Source organism: Indicator indicator, chromosome 12 (assembly GCF_027791375.1).
Source record: "Indicator indicator isolate 239-I01 chromosome 12, UM_Iind_1.1, whole genome shotgun sequence".
Lineage (NCBI taxonomy): Eukaryota > Metazoa > Chordata > Aves > Piciformes > Indicatoridae > Indicator > Indicator indicator.
In genome coordinates, this window is record NC_072021.1 from 18,421,313 (window position 1) to 18,444,884 (window position 23,572).

The following is a 23,572-nucleotide window of genomic DNA, read 5'->3' on the forward strand; positions in this document are numbered from 1 at the left end:
GTCTGAGCTTTCAGTTAGGAACCCAGAGGTACATCAGAAGCAAATCTTTACACTATAGCCATGTAAAGTCTACTAGGGTCAGTGGTAGCTTGATATGATCATTGAGTAAATGGAGTTATCACTAGTAATATATTAAAAAAAAAAAAAAGGTGGGTGGTGACATAAGTAAAATTACGAATGTTTAAGTTTACTTACAGTATCAGGACAAAGACTTAATGGTGAAAATACTGCTTGTTGTGTTGATCCAGCAAATAAGGAAGATGTAATTGCTGTAAGCTGTACAGAACCTACACACCAGGAAGAGGACGCAGCTCAGTTTTAGCCTCTTCACACACAGTCCCTAAACATGCCATTGGCAGCATCAAAAGGTACAAGTAAGAAAGGGAATCTTACTCTGGAGAGTGAAGGTACTAAGCTTGTCCTTGTGTTTCTGTTACATACAAATATTAATTTAGGTATGCACAATTTTTGTTTATAAACAGGCAGGCAAACAGTAAGGTCAGTCAGCTGGTGCTTTAAAAGAAGTAATGGATGTTAGTCTGACATTGTTTCCTGCCTGATGTACACCTACCAAACAACTTCCTCAGACTACCGCCTAGCATGCTGGCAGCAGAGTGGACATATGTAAAAATCCCACTTAGTTCACTGTTGGAGAGTAGTGATAAACAGATTTAAATTGTGAATTTTAGAAGTTTGGACTCATAACATTCATGAACACTAAAGCTAATATTAGTCAGTTCCTTGACCAAGCTGCTTTTCAAGCTTTGTATAGATTTCAGTAGCAAGAAGGCAATCAATCCTAAGGACTTGGTGTTTCCTGCCATTCCTGGACAGTTAAGAACTATGCTCAGCAGGCTTTTCCCAGCTCGACTGATTTCTATGGCTCAAGGCTAGTTACTTCCCACCCTTTCTGCCCTCCTCTTGATTTATTACATCCTACTTAATTTTACTGGAGAAAACAATATATTGCACTTGTTCTGTGCAGGTTTAAGTTTGAACAATAGGGCAAAATGTGGATAATTTTATAATTCCCAAGTTTCTTGAAACAACAAGTGTTTATTAAATCAGTTATCAAGGAGAATACGACTCTTTCCAAGCAAGGTGTGTTATGGTTTATATCATTTGTAAAACTATAGCTACCTTTCTTTCTGAGATCTTGTATGCTGTATAGGGACTTAAAATACATTTTTGGCAAAGCTAGGGATTATTTTGCTGCAGGTCACTGAATAAAGATTACACTCCTACATATTGTTCTGTGTCAAAGTTGTATGTGCCTGCCTGTCTCACAACAGATGGCTGCATTTCAGTAGTTTTGTATAAAAGATGTATATGGAAGATTGAAATAAAATATTCATTGTAAACCAGTTTCTTATAGTTGTGTTTATTTCAGTTATACCTGTCAAGCTTGGTGTCATGAAGGAGAATTTTTAAAATACAACTTTGTAAATTTGTTTCTGTTCATCCTGGGTCAAGATTTATTTGGAAGGGTTACAGAGAGAATGTAAATCAAGTATATTTCATATTGTAATATATCATTGTTTTATGAGATATTCCGGTCTGTAAAATGCAACAAGAAATGAGATACCTTAATATATGGTCCTTCTGTTTTAAGGGTGAAAGAGCAGATGTAATTCTGAGAACAGAACCTTAACCTCTGCTTCCAAGCTCTGAGTGATTTCTTATGCTAGATTTTTTGGGTTTTTTTCCTCCTCATCTTGTATGAACATGAGTGAGATACATTGCAGACCTTTTTCTGAATACAAAAGTAAACATGCAATTTATTTATTCGCATAGATAGAATATTTTCAGTGCACTTTTAACTGCTGATCAACCTAAAATACTGCTTTTGCATTGGGTTTTTTTGCTCCAACGATTTAGTAATTTTCCTGTGTTTTGCCCTGGTGCTCTGTGACAGAGGAAACTTGGTCTTGCTGCCTTTAGGCTTTTGTCACCAAAGACTCATTGATGAAACACCTAAGGTCTAATAACGCAACTATGTAACGCCTCACAGCTAGAGATCCAAGTGAATAATGATCTAATATACCAAGTGTATTCATTGAAAAAAAAAGTAGGAAAATAGGGTTGAGCAAGGTCTTTTAAAAACTTTGCTTCGCTTTCCTGAAGAACAGGCTGCTACTGAATCACAAACCCATTTACACCAATCCATTGGTGCAATTCATCGCAAACAAGATTTCCTGGCGAGTATTTGCAAGTGCCTTGCATTATTAGATACGTAAGTACAAAACGTGGGACAAATCGAGTACCGCAGCTCTTTAGAAACAAATTTTGCCTTTCTGCCCTTCCCCTGCCCCTGAGGTTTGACAGGGCGGGTCAGGACGGTGCCCCGGCTCCCCTGAGCCCCTCTCACACCTGGTGTGGCTGCATCCCTCTGCCCTCGCCTGGCTGCAGGTCGTGTTCAGGGAGCTCCCACAAGTCGAGCGCCCGGAGAACGGCTGGTGCGGTGACAGTGTCTGCGAGCTTCCAGAGAACAGCTCTCCTCCCAGTAGAGGGCTTTAAAAGGAGACGCTGCTTCTGGCAGCCACTCAACCGCGAAACGACTCTGAACTCACTGCCCACCATTCACCAGACTACGTCACCCATCCCGCGCCAACGCCAGCGCCACCTTACACAGCGGCAGCGGAGAAGAGCGGAGTAGGGAAGGACAAACAGAAAGCCAATCAGAGGCTGCAGCTCCCCCTGACTGACAAGCGACACCACCCAATAGAAGTCGTCATCCTAGTAGGCGGAGCGACAGGGCCGAGGGCGCTCTATCACCGCCCTTTGGGAGGAGCCGGGGGCGCGGCATCGCCCTAGGCGTGGCTCGGCGGGCCGGGGCGGGGCTTGGGGTGCTTGTGGGCACGGCCACGGCAGTGCTATTTAAACCTGGCGCGGAGGGTCTTGCTTGTTCAGTCGGTGCGGCGCTGGTAGAGGCGCGGGTGTGCGTCTGCCTTAGCTGCCTCTTTGCTCTCTTTTCTTCTGCGCGCGTGTGCGCGGGAGGCCGAGGGGGTCCGTCCCGCCTGGGTCAGCGCCACTCGAGGCGCATCTTTTTATCTTTCTCGCCCCCACCCCCGCTCCGAGCGCTTCCACAGAGGGATTTTTCCGCTTTTCCCTGGCCCGCGCCCCTTATCTCCCCGTTCCCGGCCGGGGGCTTGCGACGCTTCCCTCTGGATGCGTCCCCGCAGCCCCGGGCGGGAGGCGACCAGGGGGAAGCTCTGCCTCTGGGGATTTACCGCTGTCTGGTATTCGGACTCGTGCCGCCGCCCCCTTCCCAAAGAGGCCACCCGGCGCCCCGGCTTCGCTGCCGCTTCGGGCCGCGGCCATGGACGAGAAGTACCTGCCCGAGCTGATGGCGGAGAAGGACTCGTTGGACCCGTCCTTCACCCACGCCCTGCGGCTGGTCAACCAAGGTGAGGGCCAGCGGGGCACGGCAGAGGCGGAGCGGGGCCGCTTCGTCGAGTCAGAGTTAGTGGCGGCCACCGAGGATACTCAGTCAGGGGCTTTTTCTTCATTGTGCTGCGCTCGGTGGGCTTTTGTTGTGTTTAGGCTACTGATGTCTATCGGCTCCTGCCCCCTTCCCTTTGTGCGGAGGGGTCTGGGGCTTAGCCTCAGTACCGGCGTGCGCTGCACAGACAAGGCTCTGCCTGCGCCCCCGGCAGTGCCCGAGGTCAGCGAGCCTTCCCGACTACCCCTCCAGCAAGCAGAGCATCTCCCCAAACAGAGGCAAACGCTGGGCCGCCTCCCCTCATTCCTCCTCTCTCTTAGGTGTTGTTTACAATAGCGGGGACATGAACGCTCGCTGCTTGAATTCCTCATTATTCCAAGTTAAATTGCTCTGTAGAACAGCTCGGGTCTTCTGCGCTCGGCTTGGGCTTCAAGTTCGTTAAAAAAAAAAAAAAACTCGAAAGATTTTTCCTTTTCTACTGCTGTACTATGTTTCTGACGAAGAAATAGCTTATTGTTGTATGTGTGTGAGCGTTTTAAAAAGGAGCTTACAACCGGTGTCCTTTCCTTGGAACTTTTGGCTCTGTAACTGAAAAATAAAGGAGCCAACATTTGGTGAACCTGTCGGAGACTCAAAAGCATGCTTTCTTTTGCAATTATATAACTCCAAGTAATAAGGGATTCCTACCTCTTCTACATCTGACTTGTCAGATGTGCTTTGAAGTGCTACTTTGTTTCAATCATATGATACTGAAGAGAGAACTGATCTGTGTTACTTACCATGTTTTGATGTAATTTGGAAAGATTATGTAATTGGCAGGTGACTTTCAAGTGTAGCTCTGTAGAGACAAATGCTTAGTGCTTGGGATGGCCAAGTGAAATCAGTTATGATATTCTAATGTAACTTAATGATAGATGGAATGATTTTGGCTTTAGTTGAAGTGATTACAAAGCTATGCTAGTGTAATTTCCATTAACAGGAAGAGATCTAAATCTATATGGCTTTTATTAATGCATTGTTGTAGTTTTTGGTGTGTAATGGAGGGCAAATGCCCATCTTGAAATCAGAAGAATCATCAACTATTACCTGTAATATTCTGGAGTTAGGAGAAGCTGTCACTGTTTTAGCTGTGGAATGTATATGCCATGTGATTTGTAGCTTCATGTCCTTGGGTGGTTGGTATTTTTCATGTGTTTCCAAACTTCGAATTTGGAAAAATGCCATTGTCGATAGTGGGAGAAGGAATAAATAGGTTAATAAATAGGTATTTGTATTGTTTGGTGTAAATAAAAAAAGAAAACTTCATGAAATTTAGCTTGATGACTGAGAATTTAAGGCTGTAAATTAATGTCACTCCACACAGTGAAGGAAGAATCTTTTCTGTGTATGTTGACTATTTTAGGAAGTTACAGAAATACGTGCTTTATTATTTTACAAACAGTATTTTTGGAAGTAAGTATGGCTTCATGGCTGGGACTACAATTTTTTTTTTTCAAGGTTCTTGGTTGGAATGAGAAGTTAGAAGGCAGACAAACTCCTATCTGCTTTTATCATATAAGACTTTCTATTTTCATGTGCACTTTGGCTCCAAAACTCTAGCCAGTAAAAAATGAATATAGATGGGTATTGATTTCAGCCTCTTTATTCTAGTACATCTATAGATATTTTTTGCTTTCTTTGAAAATGAAGTCTTGCAATAAATCTGAATTATTTCACATGTTAGAGACAGGTAAAGAAGATTAAGCAAGGTGACTACAAACTGATTAACTGTAGTTTAAAATGCAAATATTTCTAATACCTATGTAAAATAAATATTTTTGGCAGCTGTAGAGTTTCCAAATGAACAAATAAGGTGAAGTGACTATAATGTAAGTGGGAAATATAAGAGGGTATGTTCTGCATCCTGTCATGAGACTGACTTTATCAGTGACTGTTCTTTTCCTTCTCAATTTTAACAGTTCTGTGCAGTTAAATGAACACATATATTTGTGGAAATGTATGTTATAACTCTGGCTTGTACCTCATATGTGAGGTCCACTGAGTTCTTTTGATGGCATTTAGTGAGCAATGACCTTGTCTAATTTTTTAAAACTGGGTTCGTTTAGCTTTTCATTTCAGAATGAAACATGTTTCTAAGTTTGGCTGCTTCTAGGTATGTATGAGAATGTCTTACGGAAGGTTTTAAGTGCTTAAAATAACCAGCTTAATTATGTAATAGCATTTTGATGTCTTATTACAGTTGCTATCTGTATTTATTTAAACTGAAATACTGTAGATCAGCCAATTTCAGAAACTCAAGATTGCTTTAAGAATTGTATGATTAAATTAGTAAATCCTTCTGAGATGCTGAAGGAATTGAAGTGTGTTCTGCCTTGTCAAAAGAGCCAAATCTTGAAGAAATTTCTAACCATGTTGAAATCTGGTTTCTATGGAAGTCCTGTGTCTAGACGTTGAAAATGTGTTAATTATAGTTCTCAAATGGAAGTGGGCACATTTGCATATTATACTTACAATTACAAATTCTGATTTGGATACACATGAATTACATAATTTTAAATGATATGGGGGAGGGAGGGGGGAGGGGAAGTGGTGCTTGAGATGCTTTTAGAGTTCCAGGGTAGCCTTTTGACTGTAAAAGAATGTGGAGATAACTAGGGTGCTACAAGAATGCTTTCCTGGGCTGTATTATTATCTGTATTACAGAATTAAGAAACAGCATCTTCTTTTGCCCTAGTGAAACCTTGTTTTAAGCATTTTCAAAAGCATTAAAATTAAAGAGCAGTATCCTTAATTGTTCCTACGTAGTACCTGAAGTGCTGATTTTTCTCATTGAAAACTCAAGTATTTGACCTGTCCTTCAGACAAATATAAGACAAATTATGTAATTTTTGCTTTAAATCATCACTGAAACATTCAGCTGCTGCTTAAAATTTAGGACAGCAGGAAACTTCTGCAGGAGACAAGACTATAATTTGCTCTAATTAAGATGATTTCCTTGTATACATGGACAATAAGCCATCCTAAAAGCAAAGCATAATCTTACCTGTAAACTTCTAAAAGTTAGATTGGAAGTGGACATACTTTGTATGTGAAGTAAGGTGATGATGTCAATAGGGTTAATTTGCAGCTGGTATCAGACAATGGGAACTGGGAACATTGTGTCCAATTATTATCTTGTTATAAATTCTGTCACTGAAGTACCTTGGCAAGATTCTGTGAAGAATCAAGAATTCAGTACATGTGTTTCTACTGTTCCTAGTTCTCAGGTGCTCATCATTATGCAAAATCCAAAAGATGTTTTTATATGAGAAAGTGATATTTGTTGTGAAATCAGGCTAGTTCTTTGTCTATCACTGCAAGCCACTGAGCAGCTTACCTTTTTAATGCTTTTTGAGGCCTTTATTTTGAAGACTGACTTAGCACTTGGGGTTGTATGTAAACGTTGGTAAATGTGCAAGTGTAATGTTTGTGGTTGTAACATAGTTCAGGAGGAGTGATGTTGTAAAAAAACCTGAAAGATCTGTAAGAGAAGAATTAATCTTCATTGTCTTCACCTCTATTCCTAGTCCTGATTTATGACAAGTATTTTGTGATTCTGGGTAAAGTATGTGAAATTGCAGATGGAAGAAGCTAACGGTAAATAAAACATGTTGATACCTGACATATTTTGTTACGGTGGAGACATTAAAGCGGATGCCTGTAGCTTGTTTGATTTGTGTAGTGTTAAATGTGTAGGGTGGGGAAGACTGCAATCAGGGCAGCTGAAATCCTTATGCATCCCAGTGCCACTGCCACAACTTTAATGTCTGTGGACATTCAAATTCTCCCTTACAAGCTCATTTTAGCTACTTTGAGATTTGAGGTGATATCTTAAACTGGTGAAGCTTTGTTTAAATTGTCAAGATGTACAGGAATAACAAGCCTTCCTATCAGTAGATGGCTGTATGTGCTAGCCTTTATATCAAATGACTTTGCTGAGCCACGTGTCTGGTAGTGATCAGCAGAGATGCTTGCTGTTTCATGAGTTAAGTTTTGAGTAGGAATTCAATAACCAAATAGAGTAGTAATAGTAGCTCCCTAAATATGAGAATGGATGGAGTATGTTTCTGCATTGTAGAAGATATTAACCATCTGGTTTTGTAGGTTTTTTTTACCAGGTAACCATTGTAAAAATGGTAGAGTAGGAACTTAATAAATTAAGGTTCCATAGGTGTTACTGATTTTGAATAAATCTTTCATGGGATGCAAGGGCTTCTGTGTGCTTAGCAAGGATTTTCTTTCATTATTCAAGAATAAAATTCTCATTTTTCACAGTTCTAAAATGTATTCTTATGTTGTGAAGTTACATACAGATGTTGCAATATAAATGTTTGCTACTGTGTATCATCCATTTCCTCTGAGCACAGGTGTTTCGTGGCATGGAACAGACGTGATGCTTCTTGTTCCCATCTCTAATGGTGCTACAAACACTCTTGCTGTGGAACTGCAAACTCTGACACTACTTACTGTAGTCCCAGTTACATGAACATTGCTTTCAAGCATCCTGTTCTTGGAGTCTGTTTTTTATGCAGGTTGGAAGTGTTTCGTAAAGTACAAGAAGATTATTCAGAGCATCCTATTAAAATGAATAAAATAGTTTTGTAATTTACCCTTCAGAAAATCTTTTTGACCATCTCTCTTTCTTAGTGGTTAACCAGAAATAATAAACTCTTCTGCTGTATTCTAGTAATCAGGCTCAAAACAATCTATGAAAATGTGCAGGTGGAATTGGTTGACAGGCTGTGTGATCAGAAATTGTGACAGTAATAGGAATGGATATGGTGTGATGGTGGCACTGTAAAACCAGGGAAGGCTGACTTATGTTCTTTTCTATAGTCTTAAACCAGCATGAAAAATAGTAAGATTTAGAGTGAAGAAAGGATGTTTCAGAAATTTTCCTCTCAGCCTTCTTTTCCAGTAACACTTCAGAAGTTCATGTTCTTGTGGTTGCTCTTTGCTTTAACTGTGGTGAAATTGTATTGGGAAAGTCATAGGGCTTATTAACAGTTATACTCCAGTCCTGATTTCTTAAAAGTCTGGGGAGCTGATTTATCAGGTATTCCAGTCATGTTAATAGGACTGCTGTGAAATGCAGCAGAAGATAATCATACATACTTCACCTGAGGCTCATCTGCTCTGAAGTGTGACTCCAGTCTGCAGCCACTCACCGATGATCACATGTAGTCTAAAACTGACTTCTAATTCACTTGCACACTTACTTTGGCAGGCAATGAGAGAGATCGAATTTAAAGGTTTCAAATTTAGACTGACATGGTTTGTCACTTTCAATCCTTTTCGACACCAGCCATGCAAATTAAAACTGTAACCTTCTGAGTACTTACTGGAGAATTCATAAAGAAGGTCTATAGCACTGAATAGCTGCTCTTCTGGCCTGTGGCTTGTTTAACTTAACTTGCATGTTTTTAAAATCTATGCATGTGGCCTTTCTGCCCTCTGAGTTTTGTTCCACCTCGACTTTCAAGTATAATTAAGAAATAAAAGAATCTAAATTTGGTTTGAAATAATTTGGTATCAAAGTTCAGAATTGAGTAGCCTCTACAAAATATTCAGTCTGGTACTCATGACTTTTTAATTAGTATTTAGCAGTTTCAGTAAAAAAACCTGTTTAAATGGATTAACTGGTAATTGACACACCTAATATTTTATAGTGAATTAACTGACTGTTCTTAGCTGAGCTATGCAGGAATCTTGCAAGCTTAATGTTTACATTATTAATACAGTTTTTCAAATGGAAAATGATAAAGGACACAACAATTGTATTAGGTAAATGAAGTATCTTGAGAAAAACGTGGTTATCTACCCCAGAGACCTGGGGAGGCATGTCTCAGCTGTGCAATGGAAGCTGAATGGTAGGGGTGGTGGTAGTTCTGGGAGTTACTTTACTATTGTCTGAGTGACTTCCAAGTGCAACCCTAATGAGAACATATATTTCCATGGCTTTAAGCTAAAGCCGTAAGGGCATATGGACTAGGCAATTCAATTTTCTTCTGACACTCTACCTACAGAAGTCCACATGTCTTAATTTTTGAGAAGATCATGAAAACCAGTGCTGTGTCTGTGGGCCTCTTAATAGTCTGGTTTGTGAAAACGATCATTAACCTGTGGTTTGAGTGCCATACTACCTTCACAGAGGTAAATAAAGGTGCTAAAAGGCCCTTTAAACTGATGAAATCTCTGGCTAGAAAACTGTAAATGAAATTGAAAAAGCTCAGTGCTTTGGCAGTGGGTGATTAAAATAAAAGAACTAGTAGATTTTTGCATCTCTTGATGTGTGATTCAAAAATGAGATGCAATTCTGGACATTTGGTTTCAAGTAAATTATTAGGCTTTTTACTGAACTGTCAATAGCTTGGAATATACAGTAGCTTTGGGCTGTCTATGACAAGGAGTAAACAAAAGAGTATCAAGTGGAGAGGTCAAATGCTGAACCATTTTTAAGCTGAGAAAGCTGTATTTTTGAGTGTCTCAGCTGAGCAGTGGATGCGTTATTCTTTGTGTTTTTCCTATCTTAAAATATTCCTTTACTTGAATTCAATGTCGTATTTATCACTTGTTCTTTTGTGTTGTCATTTCCCATCATTTTACCTTATTGTCAAAGGAAAATTAATAAGAAACTGGAAAGTTAAATGGATTTAGTTCCTATTTTCCATTTCCAGTTTCTATTTTGCTGGCTGCCCTCCATTTCTTATTTTGATGTGTTTATCAGATTTTTGGCTTCAGCTACCAGCTCAACAGGAACAAAGTTGCAAGGCAGCAAACAAATGTCAGTTTAATTCTTGTAGTTGGTAAATCTTGGCGTATATAGGTGGTTTTTATAGGCCTTTATTTTCTAGGAAGCACTTCTTGACAAAATAATTGGAAACCTAAAAGATTAGAAATCATTTCAGTAAACCTATTGTTCTTGTACTTAATCCAGAAGAAAATTTGTTGTAAGAACTGCTGCTATACAGATCTTAGTATAATGTACTGACAGTAAAAATCTAACGTTGGAAATCCTTTGAGGATTTACTGATTTTCTTCAATCTTAATCTGCTTGGTTTGTACAAAATTAATATAGTAGGGGAAAATGCCTTTCTGTGGACAAGACAAAATTTAGGAAGAAGTAAAAATTGCTACTGATGCTCAGATATTGAATGCTGTTGCATTTGCTGAGTGCTTGGATAGTAAATGCATCTGCGGTCTCTTACTGCCTCTGATCATCCACTGCCAGTACTCTGGAAAGCAGATGTTTGAAAGCGAAAGGTTTTAGATATTTACAGACAGGATATTTTTCCTGCTGCTTTGGGATAATGATGTTTCTGAAAGATGTAGAAATAGAACAACTGCTTTTAATGCAGTCATCTTTCCTTTCATGTGTCTTCTTTTGTGTTAACTGATAATGTACAAAAGTTTTTGTTACTGATTCCTTTTAATCTGTGTCCTAATTAACTAGAGGTGGAAGTGAAGCTCCATTCCTCTCATGTATCTGGTCAGCAGCCCACATTCTGCTTCCTGACCTCCTTAACCCTTGGATACAGAGGATCTGATCTTTTTCATGTTGTCTTTTTCCTGCTAATAAGCAGAAATGATGAGCCATATTGTATGCAGTCTTTATTGATACTCTATGGGGTAAACCAGTCCAGTAAAATCACCTTTTCCTCTTCTGCCTACCTTCAAAGTAATGTTAAATAATAAAATTAAAGTACTAAGATCCACAATGTCTGATTCTTTTATGGTCACTTATAGTGCCTGACTAGACCCCATACCTCTCCCTGATTTTGAATGAACCTCATTTTTCTTTTCTAGACTTGTCTTAATACAGTTTCAGTGTAATGTTCTTGGTCCTGTGTTCAGCCAGGGAGGTTCAGAACCTGGAGTGTTTTTTCACTTCAGCTGTTTCCAGTCTGCTTTTTGTAGGAACAAGAAGTCCTAATCTCAAAGAATAGAGATGTGTAGCAAATGAGTTTTTCTGCCTTCCTTACAGGTGTTCCCCAAAACTTTTGTGGAAGGTGGAGATGTTTCTCAAAGTGAAACAGTTTCTTATTAATTTGGCTCAGTTTCTCCCATTTAAAACATCATGTGTGTGGAGGAGCTAATCCACTTCATGTTCTGCTTCACAGCAGATAGGATACAGTGACACCCTTAGCTCTAGTTAACACTTGCTGCTTTTCTAGCAATATCCTAATGATATCCTAAGTTGACTAGTCTGCAAGGTGAAATGTGGCACCTTAGTACTAGACCTTAAGACCGTAAAGGACTACTGTGGTCCAATTTGTCTTGTGTAACACAAATTGGTCTTAAAGATTCTTTTCGCTTAATCATATACCCTTGACCTTTTTATTACACCATGCATCCATGGTCTGGAAAAATGATTAGGTTTTTATTGGCCTACTGTATAAAAGCATACAACAGAAGATTTATCATGTCTTTAAAGCTTACTGCATCTGTTCTTCAGACATTTTTTCTGCAGACACTTGAAGCTTTCTCTGAATCCTGTTAATACCATGTGAAGCACATCAGGAATGACATAAGTGTAGCTGTATAAAATGCTTGTGAGGGAATTAATGACTAGGATTTCTTGAAGGTTGTGCTGGTCTGGGGCCAGACACAGATCCTCTCTTGCCCCGAAAGGGACAAAAGAATGAGACTCACACAAACGGATTGGAGAGTGATGGAAAGTTTAAATGGAAAAGCAATTGGTGAAGCTACAGAGAACTACAAACTACAAAGCATAGTGACAAAGAATATCCCAAAGCGTACAGAACCCCTCACAGAATTCCCAAAGGCTTCCCAATCCTTCTCTTCTTCCCACCTGAGGGTAAACCCAAACCCCCCAAGGCTCTTTCTTCCCCCTCCCGCTGCTAGGCAAGTCTCAGGCTGGCCAGGTTTGAGACTGCCCCCCCTCCTTTCTCCTCCTGGCATTAGGCCTAGGCAGGCCTAAGAGGCCTTGAGGATACTCCCCTGGCATTACCCGATAAGAGAGGACATCTCCCAGGGGAGCAGAGAGGGAAGAAAGAGGAAGAGAATGACTTTGCAGATGGCCTTATAGGGTGCAGGACTTATGGGTAGAAATACGCCGTTTCCTGTGTCCACCCCTGTGGGTGGGCACCCAGGACACCAGAGGTGTATCTCATGCAGCAGTGGCAGGGGGCACCCAGCCTAAACTGCCACATGCCACCCCTTATTTCATACCCATAATTCCTGCACCCAAAACATATCATCAAATCGGAAACAACTTTCAGATGACATGTCTGGCAAAGTCCAAGTCTCCATCTGGGCGTCCTTCCAAAGAGTCTCTCCCTCGGGCTCAGGTAACAATTCAGTCCAGCTCTTCTCCCTCATCCTGTGGAACCTCCCAGCGACGCAGAGTTCATTCTTCTGCACGGTGAACTCTTGCTGGATCCAATGGAGCATCCTGGCCACCTGGAAACAACCTCATAACTTCTCAATCAAGCATTTCTCCATCCACTCAAGTGGCATGTTTCCACCCCTCGGGGCAATCGAGTCTGAGCAATCAGGCTCACCGACTCGACTCCTTCCACCCCTTGCAGGCAACAGCACGCTGAGACTTTCCAAAGCTGCACGGACCTGGGTGGGCACCCAGGACACCAGAGATGTATCTCATGCGGCAGTGGCAGGGGGCACCCAGCCTAAACTGCCACAAAGGTATATTTTTTGGTACTAATTTTGATATCTTGTGCAGTTATGAAGTATTAATATGACCACACTGTGGAAGTGTTGCACAATGATTTCTTGTCGAATACCTACAGAGCATTGTAGATACAGTGATGGTAAAATTTTGAAGATACAATGTATCCAGAAGGCTTTTGGATGCTGTCTTCTGTGTCAGAAAACTGTTGAATTGGTAGTAGGTTGCTAATTATTAGAGATCAGTGCACAGTTTTTAATTTTTTGTGGAGCTTTTTTTGAAGGGCCTTTTAGACCAATTTTTAAATTATTTAAAACGCAATGCAACCCACACATTCAGCCTGACAGCACTATCATGGTGTCTGCAGGGGCTCCAGGGATCTGGGACTGTTGGAAAGGAGTGTCAGCTCTGGAAGGACAGCCAGGAGCTGCACATGAGTGCTGGGTGCTGCTGATGTTCACTTGTCACAGTAGGTCTTGCAGCTGAATGTTCTCTGGTTACACCTTAAAACATAGGCCTCTCCTGAAGCCAATATTTGGTTAATTGAGACTTGAGTGCTTAGAGAATCTTTTTGTATTACTTTTCACACAGCTTCACTATGGCAAGGTAAAAAGTTGATGCTCAAGATATAAAAGGTTTAATTGGTAAATGGCCTATTTAAAATTTGCATTTGTTGTATTTTTCAGCTTGTCCATCTCATTGGTGTTTGTCTTTTCTGCTCTTACCTGGAATATGAGGCCACACCTGGAATATTGTATCCAGTTTTGGGCTCCCTATTTCAAGAGGGACAGGTATCTACTTGAGAGAGTCCAAAGGAGGGCTACAGGATGATTGAGGGACTGGAGCATGTGACCTATGAGGAGAGGCTGAGAGCCCTGGGGCTTTTTAGTCTGGAGAAGAGAAGACTGAGAGGGGATTTAATAAATGTTTATAAATATCTGAGGGCTGGGTGTCAAGAGGGAGGGGACCGGCTCTTCTCAGTTGCACCCTGTGATAAGACAAGGGGTAATGGATATAAACTACAGCACAGGAGATTTTTATCTCAACATGTGGAGGAACTTCACTGTGAGGGTGACAGAGCACTGGAACAGGCTGCCCAGAGAGGTTGTGGAGTTCTCTGAAGACTTTCAAGACCCATCTGTATGTGTTCCTGTGTGACCTGTGCTAGCTTCTATGACCCTGCTCTGGCAGGAGGGTTGGACTTGATCTCTGGAGGTCCCTTCTAACCCCTAACATCCTGTGATCCTGTGACCTCATTCACAAGCTTAAGCTCAAATACAGACTGAATGATGTGGCTGTAATGGAACTACCTTATCTTCAGACACAGAGCTCCCAAATACAATTTAAATATGGATTGGACCTGACACAGCTTTGGCTTGTGCTATCCTCTTGATGTGTACTTTAATTTGTAAGACTGCTGTCGGTCACTCTAATTTGTTACATGAAGCTTTAATGAAATACCTTTCCAGACTTTCAACATTTAAACTTTTGGACTATCACATCATTATCAGCTGATTAAATGGGGAGTGCAGGTAAACTACCATAATGCTATTTATAAATAACCTGTTCATAGATGCACTTACAGAATTTAGACCAGATCTTGTTTAGAACACTAAGAAATAGTTCACAGAGTTCAATATAAGGTTAATTAAAAATGCTGACTTATATTTCATTATCACATAAGTGGCAAGTCACGGCCTGTGAGATCAGCTTTATGAAGAACTCTAGGCAAATTATCCCTTTTTAAATTAGTGCCCCAGTAGAGGAAAATAGATGTGATTTGATTTCTTAACCAGCAGGTCATGTTTTCTTTAAACTTCAATAGTATGCTGAGCATTATGCTAGCATAATGTATTTTCTGCCTCTGAGTAGCTTGTAGGTCCTAAAGGCACTAATCCCTTATTTTTGTTTTAATGAGCTCAAAACAATGACCCAAGCTTTTCAATTATGGGTTGTCTAGGCTAGAAGGATATCTGCTGTGGTGGCTTGCATGAAGATGATGCTGAGAAGTTAGCTAGTTGTGCTGGTTTAACACAGGTTGCTCTCACAAGCCCTCTTCCTCCCACACAGTTGGAAGGGAAAACAACACAGGAAAACCCTCTGGGTTGAGATTAAGAGTTTGCTGGGAATTATATGCTATTTGCAGAATGATAGCAAATTTGCAGAAAAAGCACAGCAAAAAGCAGAAGCGGCATCAGAAGCCAGTGACTTCCCCCCACCCCTTGACCTGCAGCCTGTCCAGTGCAAAAGACCAACCCCCAGAAACTGGGAGCAGCAACTGGAACAGGAAGGCGCTTGTGTTACAATCCAAACTTCAAGCCCCATGGTACTTTGCTTTAGCTACCACTTTCATTTTGAAGGTGGCATAAAGGGCAGCATGATGTTGACTATCATCAGCAGCATCAACTCAGCCCATGACATTCTCCACCCCTTATTCTATACCAACTGCATATCGAGCCCAGCAGCAGTTACCATTAACTCACATCATTCACTGTTCTCACTTTAAATGAGTTTGCCCTGCAGTACACAGAAGTATTCTCACTGCATGTGCTCTGGAGCTCTACCCTGTTCTAGGATGACCTTCCAGGACAGTTCCTTCACAGCTGGAATAAAAGGCCTGTACAGAGGAAGAGACTTCCCTTGCAATGGTGCCATGGTTTAGATAGTCATGAGGTTTAGGGTGACAGGTTGGACTCGATCTTTGAGATATCTTCCAACCTTCTTGATTCTTGATTGCTGGAGCCTGCTAGTTGTTTCATTCACTGTCCTTGGCTACCAAAGCTAAAGACCAAGTGACCATCCGTAGGTCTTGCTCTTAGTTCTTCAGTAGCCTTGCTTCATCCTCATCCTTTGCCAGAGGAGCTTCTTTCCTTGTATGTTTCATTTTCTGTACAGGGACAGCTGATACTGACAGAGGCTGGTTTTCTGGTGCAGCTGCCATGCCTGTTGGTCTGTCTGTAGGCCTGAGACCTTCTCTTGCCCCTTAACCACTCTCACCAGTGATGAGAAGGGCTCAACACACGGGGCAGGCCCCAGCACGTCTCACTGACTTCTGTCTAGGGAGCTTCTGGGCTGGAAACAAACTTTTTCCAAATATTTCACCAACTTGTCAGCATTTTGCTAGGGGTGAAATTTCAAAACACTTAGACCACTGGCCTAAACACTTGCCCATGCTCTCCCATGAACCCTGCCACTCATAATTATCCAGCCTTCGGCCAGATCTCCAGGTGATTCTTGGGAGAGACCTGTATTGGGGAGGACAAAACCTGGCCCATCAATTGTGTGAAATTACATCTAAGCCAGTGGCTAGTGGAATAACCATATCATAATATGAGGACCATAACACAGAGGGCATCAGTTACAAGTTCACATTGGCTGCAGCTGCCTCCAAAAAGCAACTGCATCCACATAGTGAACACACCACAGGGAAAAAAGTATATAAAAAGTATATAAAACTCTTAACAAGCCTCAAGTCTTGATTAGATCCTTTCATTGTCTCACCTATTGTTATCTCAACCACTTTGTCTCCTGCCAAAATGACTGTCTTAGTTAAGGCAGATGCTTTTGAGCCCCACATTGGGTGCCAAATATGGACTGTACTAGTTTAACACAGCTGGCTTTCATAAGCTTCCTCCATCCCCTCACACAGGGAGAAGAGAAAGTAATGCAAAAATGGTCTGCGTTGAGAGAGATTTTACTGCAAATGATACGCTATGCAGTTACCTTCCCCTGTTTGCAGAAAAATGTGGCAAAAAAGCAGAAGCAGCAGCAGAAACCAGCAATAAAACTGTTCTTCCCCCCTTCTCTCCAAGCATTAACCAGCCAGCCCAGTGGAAAAGACCGACCCCACAAATCCTGGAAATCAGAAGCAGCCTCTCCTGTTGTAACCTAAACTTCCAGTCCCATGGTACTTTGCTCCAGCCAACACTTTCATTTTGAAGCTGGCGTGATGGCAGTGTGGTATTGAATCAGCAGCAGCAGCAGATTGAACTCAAGCCATGCACTAGTCTATCCGCTGACTGTAATACTCTGCTTGCTGGAAAGTCTCCTGCTTGGTCTTTTTTCAGGGGAAAACTGTGAAAGGCATAGAAAAAAGAAGTGGATTTTTTTTTCCCACATAGATGAAGTAGGGTGTAAAACCACAGATTTCCTTCTGTACAGTCTTTTCAGAATCCTTTTCTTAATGTTATTGTATTGGAGTAATACCTGGCTAGAGCTCAAACAAGTAGCTTGTAGTCAGTAATTTTTTTTTTTTCCTTTGGAAGGAACTACTCATTATTTGTAAGTTAGTGGAAGTTATGCTAGTCGTGAGAAGTGTCTTGTCAGAAATTGTGTAGATTTTTGGGTACCTCATTTTGGAAGGTTTTGGTGCTGTTATCAAAGCTGAGGTTTTAAGCTTTTCTGCAGAGTTGTCTGAAGAGATTAGCACAGAGCATACAAAAAGGAAACATAGTCCTTATATTCAGATTTGGTACCTTTGCATGGCTATGCATACTTGTCAGTAATGGATGTCAAGCTGTGTTGTAATAAAACAAGTGTTAAAGCATTATTTCTGCTTCCTTTATTGATGACTAATTAGCTCGTCAAGCTATATCAATTATAGTCAATCAGATTTTGGTAATAAACTCTTTTTCCACTTCACCTTACAGTATTTCATCCTCAAGACAGCTATTCCAACATGGGAGGAATTTGTACATGTAACTAATTGAATGCAGTTCACGCTAGGCCACAAAATGAAGAAATAAGAGCAGGTGGCCCCTTCAGAAAAGTACATTAAAGAGAATAGATGCTCCTGACTTGCTGCATAGTTAATCCCTTATCTCTTGTCAAGAGGTACTGCTAATAGATGTTATGCAGGGCTAAAATAAAAGCTGTATGAATTTAGTGGAGGAAAAGCTTTTCCTCATTCCAGTTTTCTGATAGTCTAGTCTTATGTTTGTATTTTTAAGGCATGGATATAGTGCTCTAAAATCAGTGAAGCAAGAGGGGAAAGTGAGGTTTGACACTTAATATACACATGAACCATTCTTTATGACGACTTATTCATGGGATTATAAGTACTCATAATGTCTGGTTTGGTGCTTTGTTCTTCCAAAATAGACTTTGTTGGTTTGCTTCTCTCAAGGAGCAAGAAGTGATGGAACAATCTATCGTATTAAGTGGTTAATGCCGTTACAACTTTTCTTTATCCATCGAACACCCAGACCCTGAATTTCTTAGGCAACTGCATTTTTTTTTTCCCAATGGATTCTCTTTGTCCTTTGTCACATCTTGTAGGTAACTTGTTTCTGTACTTTCCAAAAGTGGAGCATCAAAATTTCCATTTGTGTACAGAAGCAATTCAAACATCACTGAACCAAAAAGTAATGGTATCTCACGTTCTTGGGGCTGGCACTTAACTGTTTCTTAATAGATGTGATGAAGGAGCAGAAACTTGATTATAAGGGATTAGGAAGGCAAGTGGGGGACAGGCAGGGCAAATGTCTGTGGTTAGTAGCAGCTGTATTTTCCCGACATTGCTGATATCAGTGTAACCAGTTCAGTTTTGGTTTTGCTGTCTTACCTTGAAAGTAGATGTGTCTCCCTGGCTGGAAATTTTTCCATTGTGCCTAAATATGTCAGCTGCCTTGTGCATGTGGCACTTTCTAGTAGCTGAATATTTTGGGTAAAATCTGAAAACATGTACAGAAGTCTATTTAAAGTATTAAGTACAGGAATTACTCCCATAACATTCCTAACACACACACACACACACACACAGAGTCATCACTGGGAATAAGTTGTAGTGTTCAGTGAAAGCTGGGACTTTGAAATTAGCTGGACTAAAACTAAACCAGTAATCTTTCTAAGTTTAATTCATCACATAACTACACAAGATAATGTAACTTCTGAAACTTTAGCAAAATGGAGGCATTCTATTTTCCATCTCCATATAAGCATTCGATTTTAAACTGTCTTCAAAACAAATTAAAAGACAAATGAATTTGCTGTGTCTTGACTGCTGAGTAGTTGCACAGAATGTCATGCAGGTATTCTGTTTCTACAGCTATAAAATAACCATGTCTGTTGGAAATAAACACGACCTTGGGCTTTCAAAAATGCTTTCTACTGGAAGATCCTTTTTTATGAACAAATTTGCTGATCTTAAATAGATGACTTACTCTGAAGGAGCTGTTTGATTACACTCCAACTAAATATGAAGACATTTTCCTTAGATAAAAAAAGTTACAATTCAGAGCTGTTTCCTATGGCAAACAAAAATCATACCATAAATGCTGTTAAAACTGTAGTATATTTTTAACTTTACAAGGTTTTTCAGAAAAGTTTACTGGCATAAGTTGGTAGTTACTTCTGATATTTATGCAGGTGTAAACACAAAAAAGATTTTTTCACTTGAATCTGGAAAAATGAGTAATAGTCTGTTAGGTGAATGCTAGAAATCCTACTTTAAGAAAATCCCTTGACCTTTTCTCTAACAGATGCCATAAAAGTTAGAAGGTTGCTTTCCTTGGTGAAGGTGTTGCATGGCTAATAAGCACATGACCCTACAGAGAACAGGCTTTCTAGAGATTTAGATCTCACTTCTGTCCTGGAGAAACTGGTCTTTTTGCAGAGATGATAGTTCTTCCTTTGTGAGTTACATCTGGAATGAGTCCATAAACTGGACTTTCAAGGAAGAAGTGTGGTGTTGGTCTAAAATTCCAAGATGTGATTCCACTGATTTAATGAGAAAATTGAATGGAATATTTGGAAACATTTGAATGCGGTAGCAGCTTGCTTTGTTGTATAATGTGGATCTTCATACACAGAGAAGGTACTTGGATTCATCTGCTATTGAGCATGAGGAAGGGTTAGTAATTTGTTATCTCCCTGCTAGTTAAAAATTAACTTGGATGCTAAGAGTTTTTAACATGAATTTGCTGAAGCTCATACATAAGATTTCCACATGAATTTTTAAGCTGCACTTTCCCATAGGACGGTAGATGTGCAAGCTGCCTTTGTATGTTTTTCCTGCCAAGCTACATTACTGCAGCCAAGGGCTGTAATGGATAACAAATAATAAAAGTACTGCTTGCAATAATTGTATCAAAAGTAGCTTTTATCTGCTGGCAGCAGGAGTAGTGGCCTTCTGAAGGATTAGGGATGTGTGGATGTAATCCAGAATGGTGTGCTGGAATTAATCCCCTTCGTCCATCATCCACCAACTGACCTCCATAGGTTTGTTTCATATATGTGTGGACCAGAATATACAAATTCTTTAGGCTGTTTGGGTTGTCACATTTTTCATAAGTATTCTGACAGTATTTTTCAAATTCTTGACTCATATATTTGGTTTGTGGACTAAAACAACCCAGCCACAATATTCTGTTCCTTCATTCACCTGTGCTTTCATGTTCTTTCTGTACAAGTTTACCTTTTTACACAGCTTACTTGTGCATTGATTTTGTGCTTTAGTAAAAGTTGCAGATATGAGGTCTTGGCAATCTGAGCAATTTAGAGGTGATATATACATATTAAGAGCTGCAGGCTGTATCCATTTTTTGCAAGTGAGATTTGAATTATGCTTTTCCTTGTCAAAGGAATCAGAAAATATGAGTAGTGCTATGTACATAATAAGGAAGAAAGGATATAGACCCTCCTTGATGGCTCAACAAGATGGCAAATCCAGTGTAAGGGCCACTTGATCATGTTCCTACACATAAATGAAAAAGATGGAACAGCTCTTTGTAAGGGCTCTTGATACAAAATAATAACTTGATTTCATTTAAGCTCTATGCCTCAAGTAGCATAAGGCAGTCTATATGTGGGACCCCTTTCTGAAATAGTCATGCCTTTCTATTTGAAATTTGTATCCAAAGCAGCTTTATATCTCTACTGCCAAAATGTTGCTTGCACGTGTTGCTCTTCTGAGGGAATTACTGTAGGCTCATGTTTAAAACTCTGTAAGAAATGTATTCTAAACATAAAGATCACTTAATACTAATGTTCCATTTGTTCCTAATATACCATCTAAATAGTTTAGAGGTCTTGCAGAGCTTTGCCTTTGGGGCTTATGAGCTACTTGTGCTGTCATATGGAAACAGAAAATACTACTTGCAGGAAGGGGATCATTATTTACAGGCTATTGTGCAGTAGATGCAAGTAGGTAAAAACAAACCAGTGAGAGCCTTTTCACACACCTACTCATAGAAAGGGTCAAAAGGTGCCTGAGGCTATAACAAACCTCTGATAGGTCTTCTGCTTAAAGCAGAGCAAAAGCCAATACTCTTGCCAATATCTAGGCAGCATGTTTAGGTCTTCCTGAAGCAGGTTGGAACATGGCAGTCAAGTATTTCTGTTGTGATAGGACACAGATCCAAGTTTGAAGTACTTGAGTGTAAGACAGTGGGTACTGTTTTCCTACAAGTATGTTTAAGCTGCCCTTGGAATTTTTTTTTTTTTTTTTAAGCTATGGAACAAATGAGGTGACATTTTTGCAGTTGCTGGATTCCTGACCTTGCTAATGTGAAAACATTCATGTTTAAAGAAAGCTGTCAACAGCATGTAAATCATATAGGAGATTTTCACATTTTGTTGTAAGCTCACAAACCGTTTTCATGAGATAAATAATAATTTTCAGTGAAGTAGGGTGGGTATGTGGGACTGAAGCCTATATTTACATCTTTTATTTTTTCTGAGCAAGACTGACTGAACATCTGTTCATATCTTATGTGACTTCTGACAATTTTTTACTGTGGTACTTTCTACTATATTGCTAATATTAATCAGCTGAAACGGATTTTAGTGGAGTCATTTTTGATGTGAAGGTAATAGGTGCTCAATTAATTTTGAATTGCTCAAATAAAAAGGCCTATTCAAAATATTTGTCATATTGGTAACTGAAATGTATTTTCAGATCAGTGCAGACAGTAGTACTTAGACTGTAAAATAGAACTTACAATGCCTGTGAATGCAATTTAAATAAAGATTGGTTTGAGTCCTTCAACAGGGATATTATTAATTTGAGTATGCTGAATGTTGTAGGCATCATTCTAGCATGAACCACTCATTTTATTGTAAATTCAAATTAGATTCATTGTCAGTTGCTTCTACAAAATTAAGGTGGCATATGAGAGACAGTTATTCTGAATTCAGCTATTGTAAAAATGTGGATTCGTTGAAACAAATTTTTGTTTCTTAGGAACAGTTCATACCCTTAATGGATTGCTTTTTATACCACTTCAGAACTGGGACCTACTGTGGAGGATAAATCTGATTTACAAAGACCTTTTCTTAAACTATCAAATTGAGGGCTGAGGAGGATAGGAGGTGGAGTTTTCTGAAGTTCATAGGGATAGGTGCAATATATGCAGCTGCATTAAGCTGAAAAATTTATTGCATTTTCGATTCAGGTCTTTTAGACCCATTCAAGATGGATCTTGATGAAGCCATTCTGCATATGTTTAACTCCTTTATTTTAAAATTTTTGAGGCTATTTTTGTTTATTTTGATTACTTTAGTTCTCTAATTTGCCTTCTTTCATGGAGATGCACTAATTAGTATTTATTTTTGAAATATTTTGTGCGTGGAAAAAGGGATATTTGTCCAAGCATTTGCTACATCAGAAAACCAGTTGTTCCTCTTAATTGCGGTGGGCTTTTTTTTGAGAGCTGGGATGCTATGTACAATTAAAGCTGAGGAATTGTGCAATTTTGTGAATATATACATGGATAAACTGTTAAAAAGCTAACTAGACTATGCTAAGCATCTCTCAAGATACTTAAAAACAGTAATCTAAGTTTGTCTTCTGTTTAGTGCAAAAATTGGGGAGTCATCCATCTTCATATTAATCAGGAAGACTGGCATAGTGATAGGTCTCTTAAAGGCTGCTTTCAGATCTGTGGTATTTTTTTTCAGAAAGCTTTTTGAAATGCATGAAAGCCTTAGTGTGGGGTTTCTAGTTCAAGTTCATGTTGTGCAGTACTATTTTCAGCTGAAAAGGCAAGAAATATTTGCTGGAGAGGTACAATTCTGGATAACTTTTAATCACCCCACTAGTCGGACAGGGAATAAAGGAGTCCAATAACAGATGCATCATCTGAAGCACAGCTGAGAATTTTACTATGGCAATAATGAGATTAAGCTCTTCAATGTCATCAAAATGAGAACTATTGTTGGATTTGTCATCCCATGCTATTGCACTTTGTATTTACCACAAGAAGTTGTGGAACGGCCGTGAGCATTATATTACCATCCAGCAGAGCAGACTTTTTATGACTTGGCTTCATAGTGGAAGTTCTAACTGCCAGTATTTTCAGAATGTGTGTGTTTGAGAAAACAGAACCAAGATTGTCCATGATTTTTGTCTCACTAAGGAAAAGTATTTTTGTTCTGAAATTCTGCTATGACTGACATGGATTCTCTTGTCTTCCTCTGGATACTTGCCTTTTTTCAAAGCTTGG

At 39.9% G+C, this 23,572-nt stretch overlaps 1 protein-coding gene across 1 annotated transcript in view; it reads left to right on the top strand.

Annotated features, from left to right (window-relative positions):
* The first annotated feature begins 3,319 nt into the window (after positions 1 to 3,319).
* KHDRBS3 (KH RNA binding domain containing, signal transduction associated 3) overlaps positions 3,320 to 23,572 on the top strand; it is an 80,376-nt gene continuing 60,123 nt past the window's right edge. Inside the window, exon 1 of the mRNA XM_054385505.1 lies at positions 3,320 to 3,407. Coding sequence (XP_054241480.1) covers positions 3,320 to 3,407 — 88 coding nt within the window. The remainder of the gene's footprint in view (positions 3,408 to 23,572) is intronic.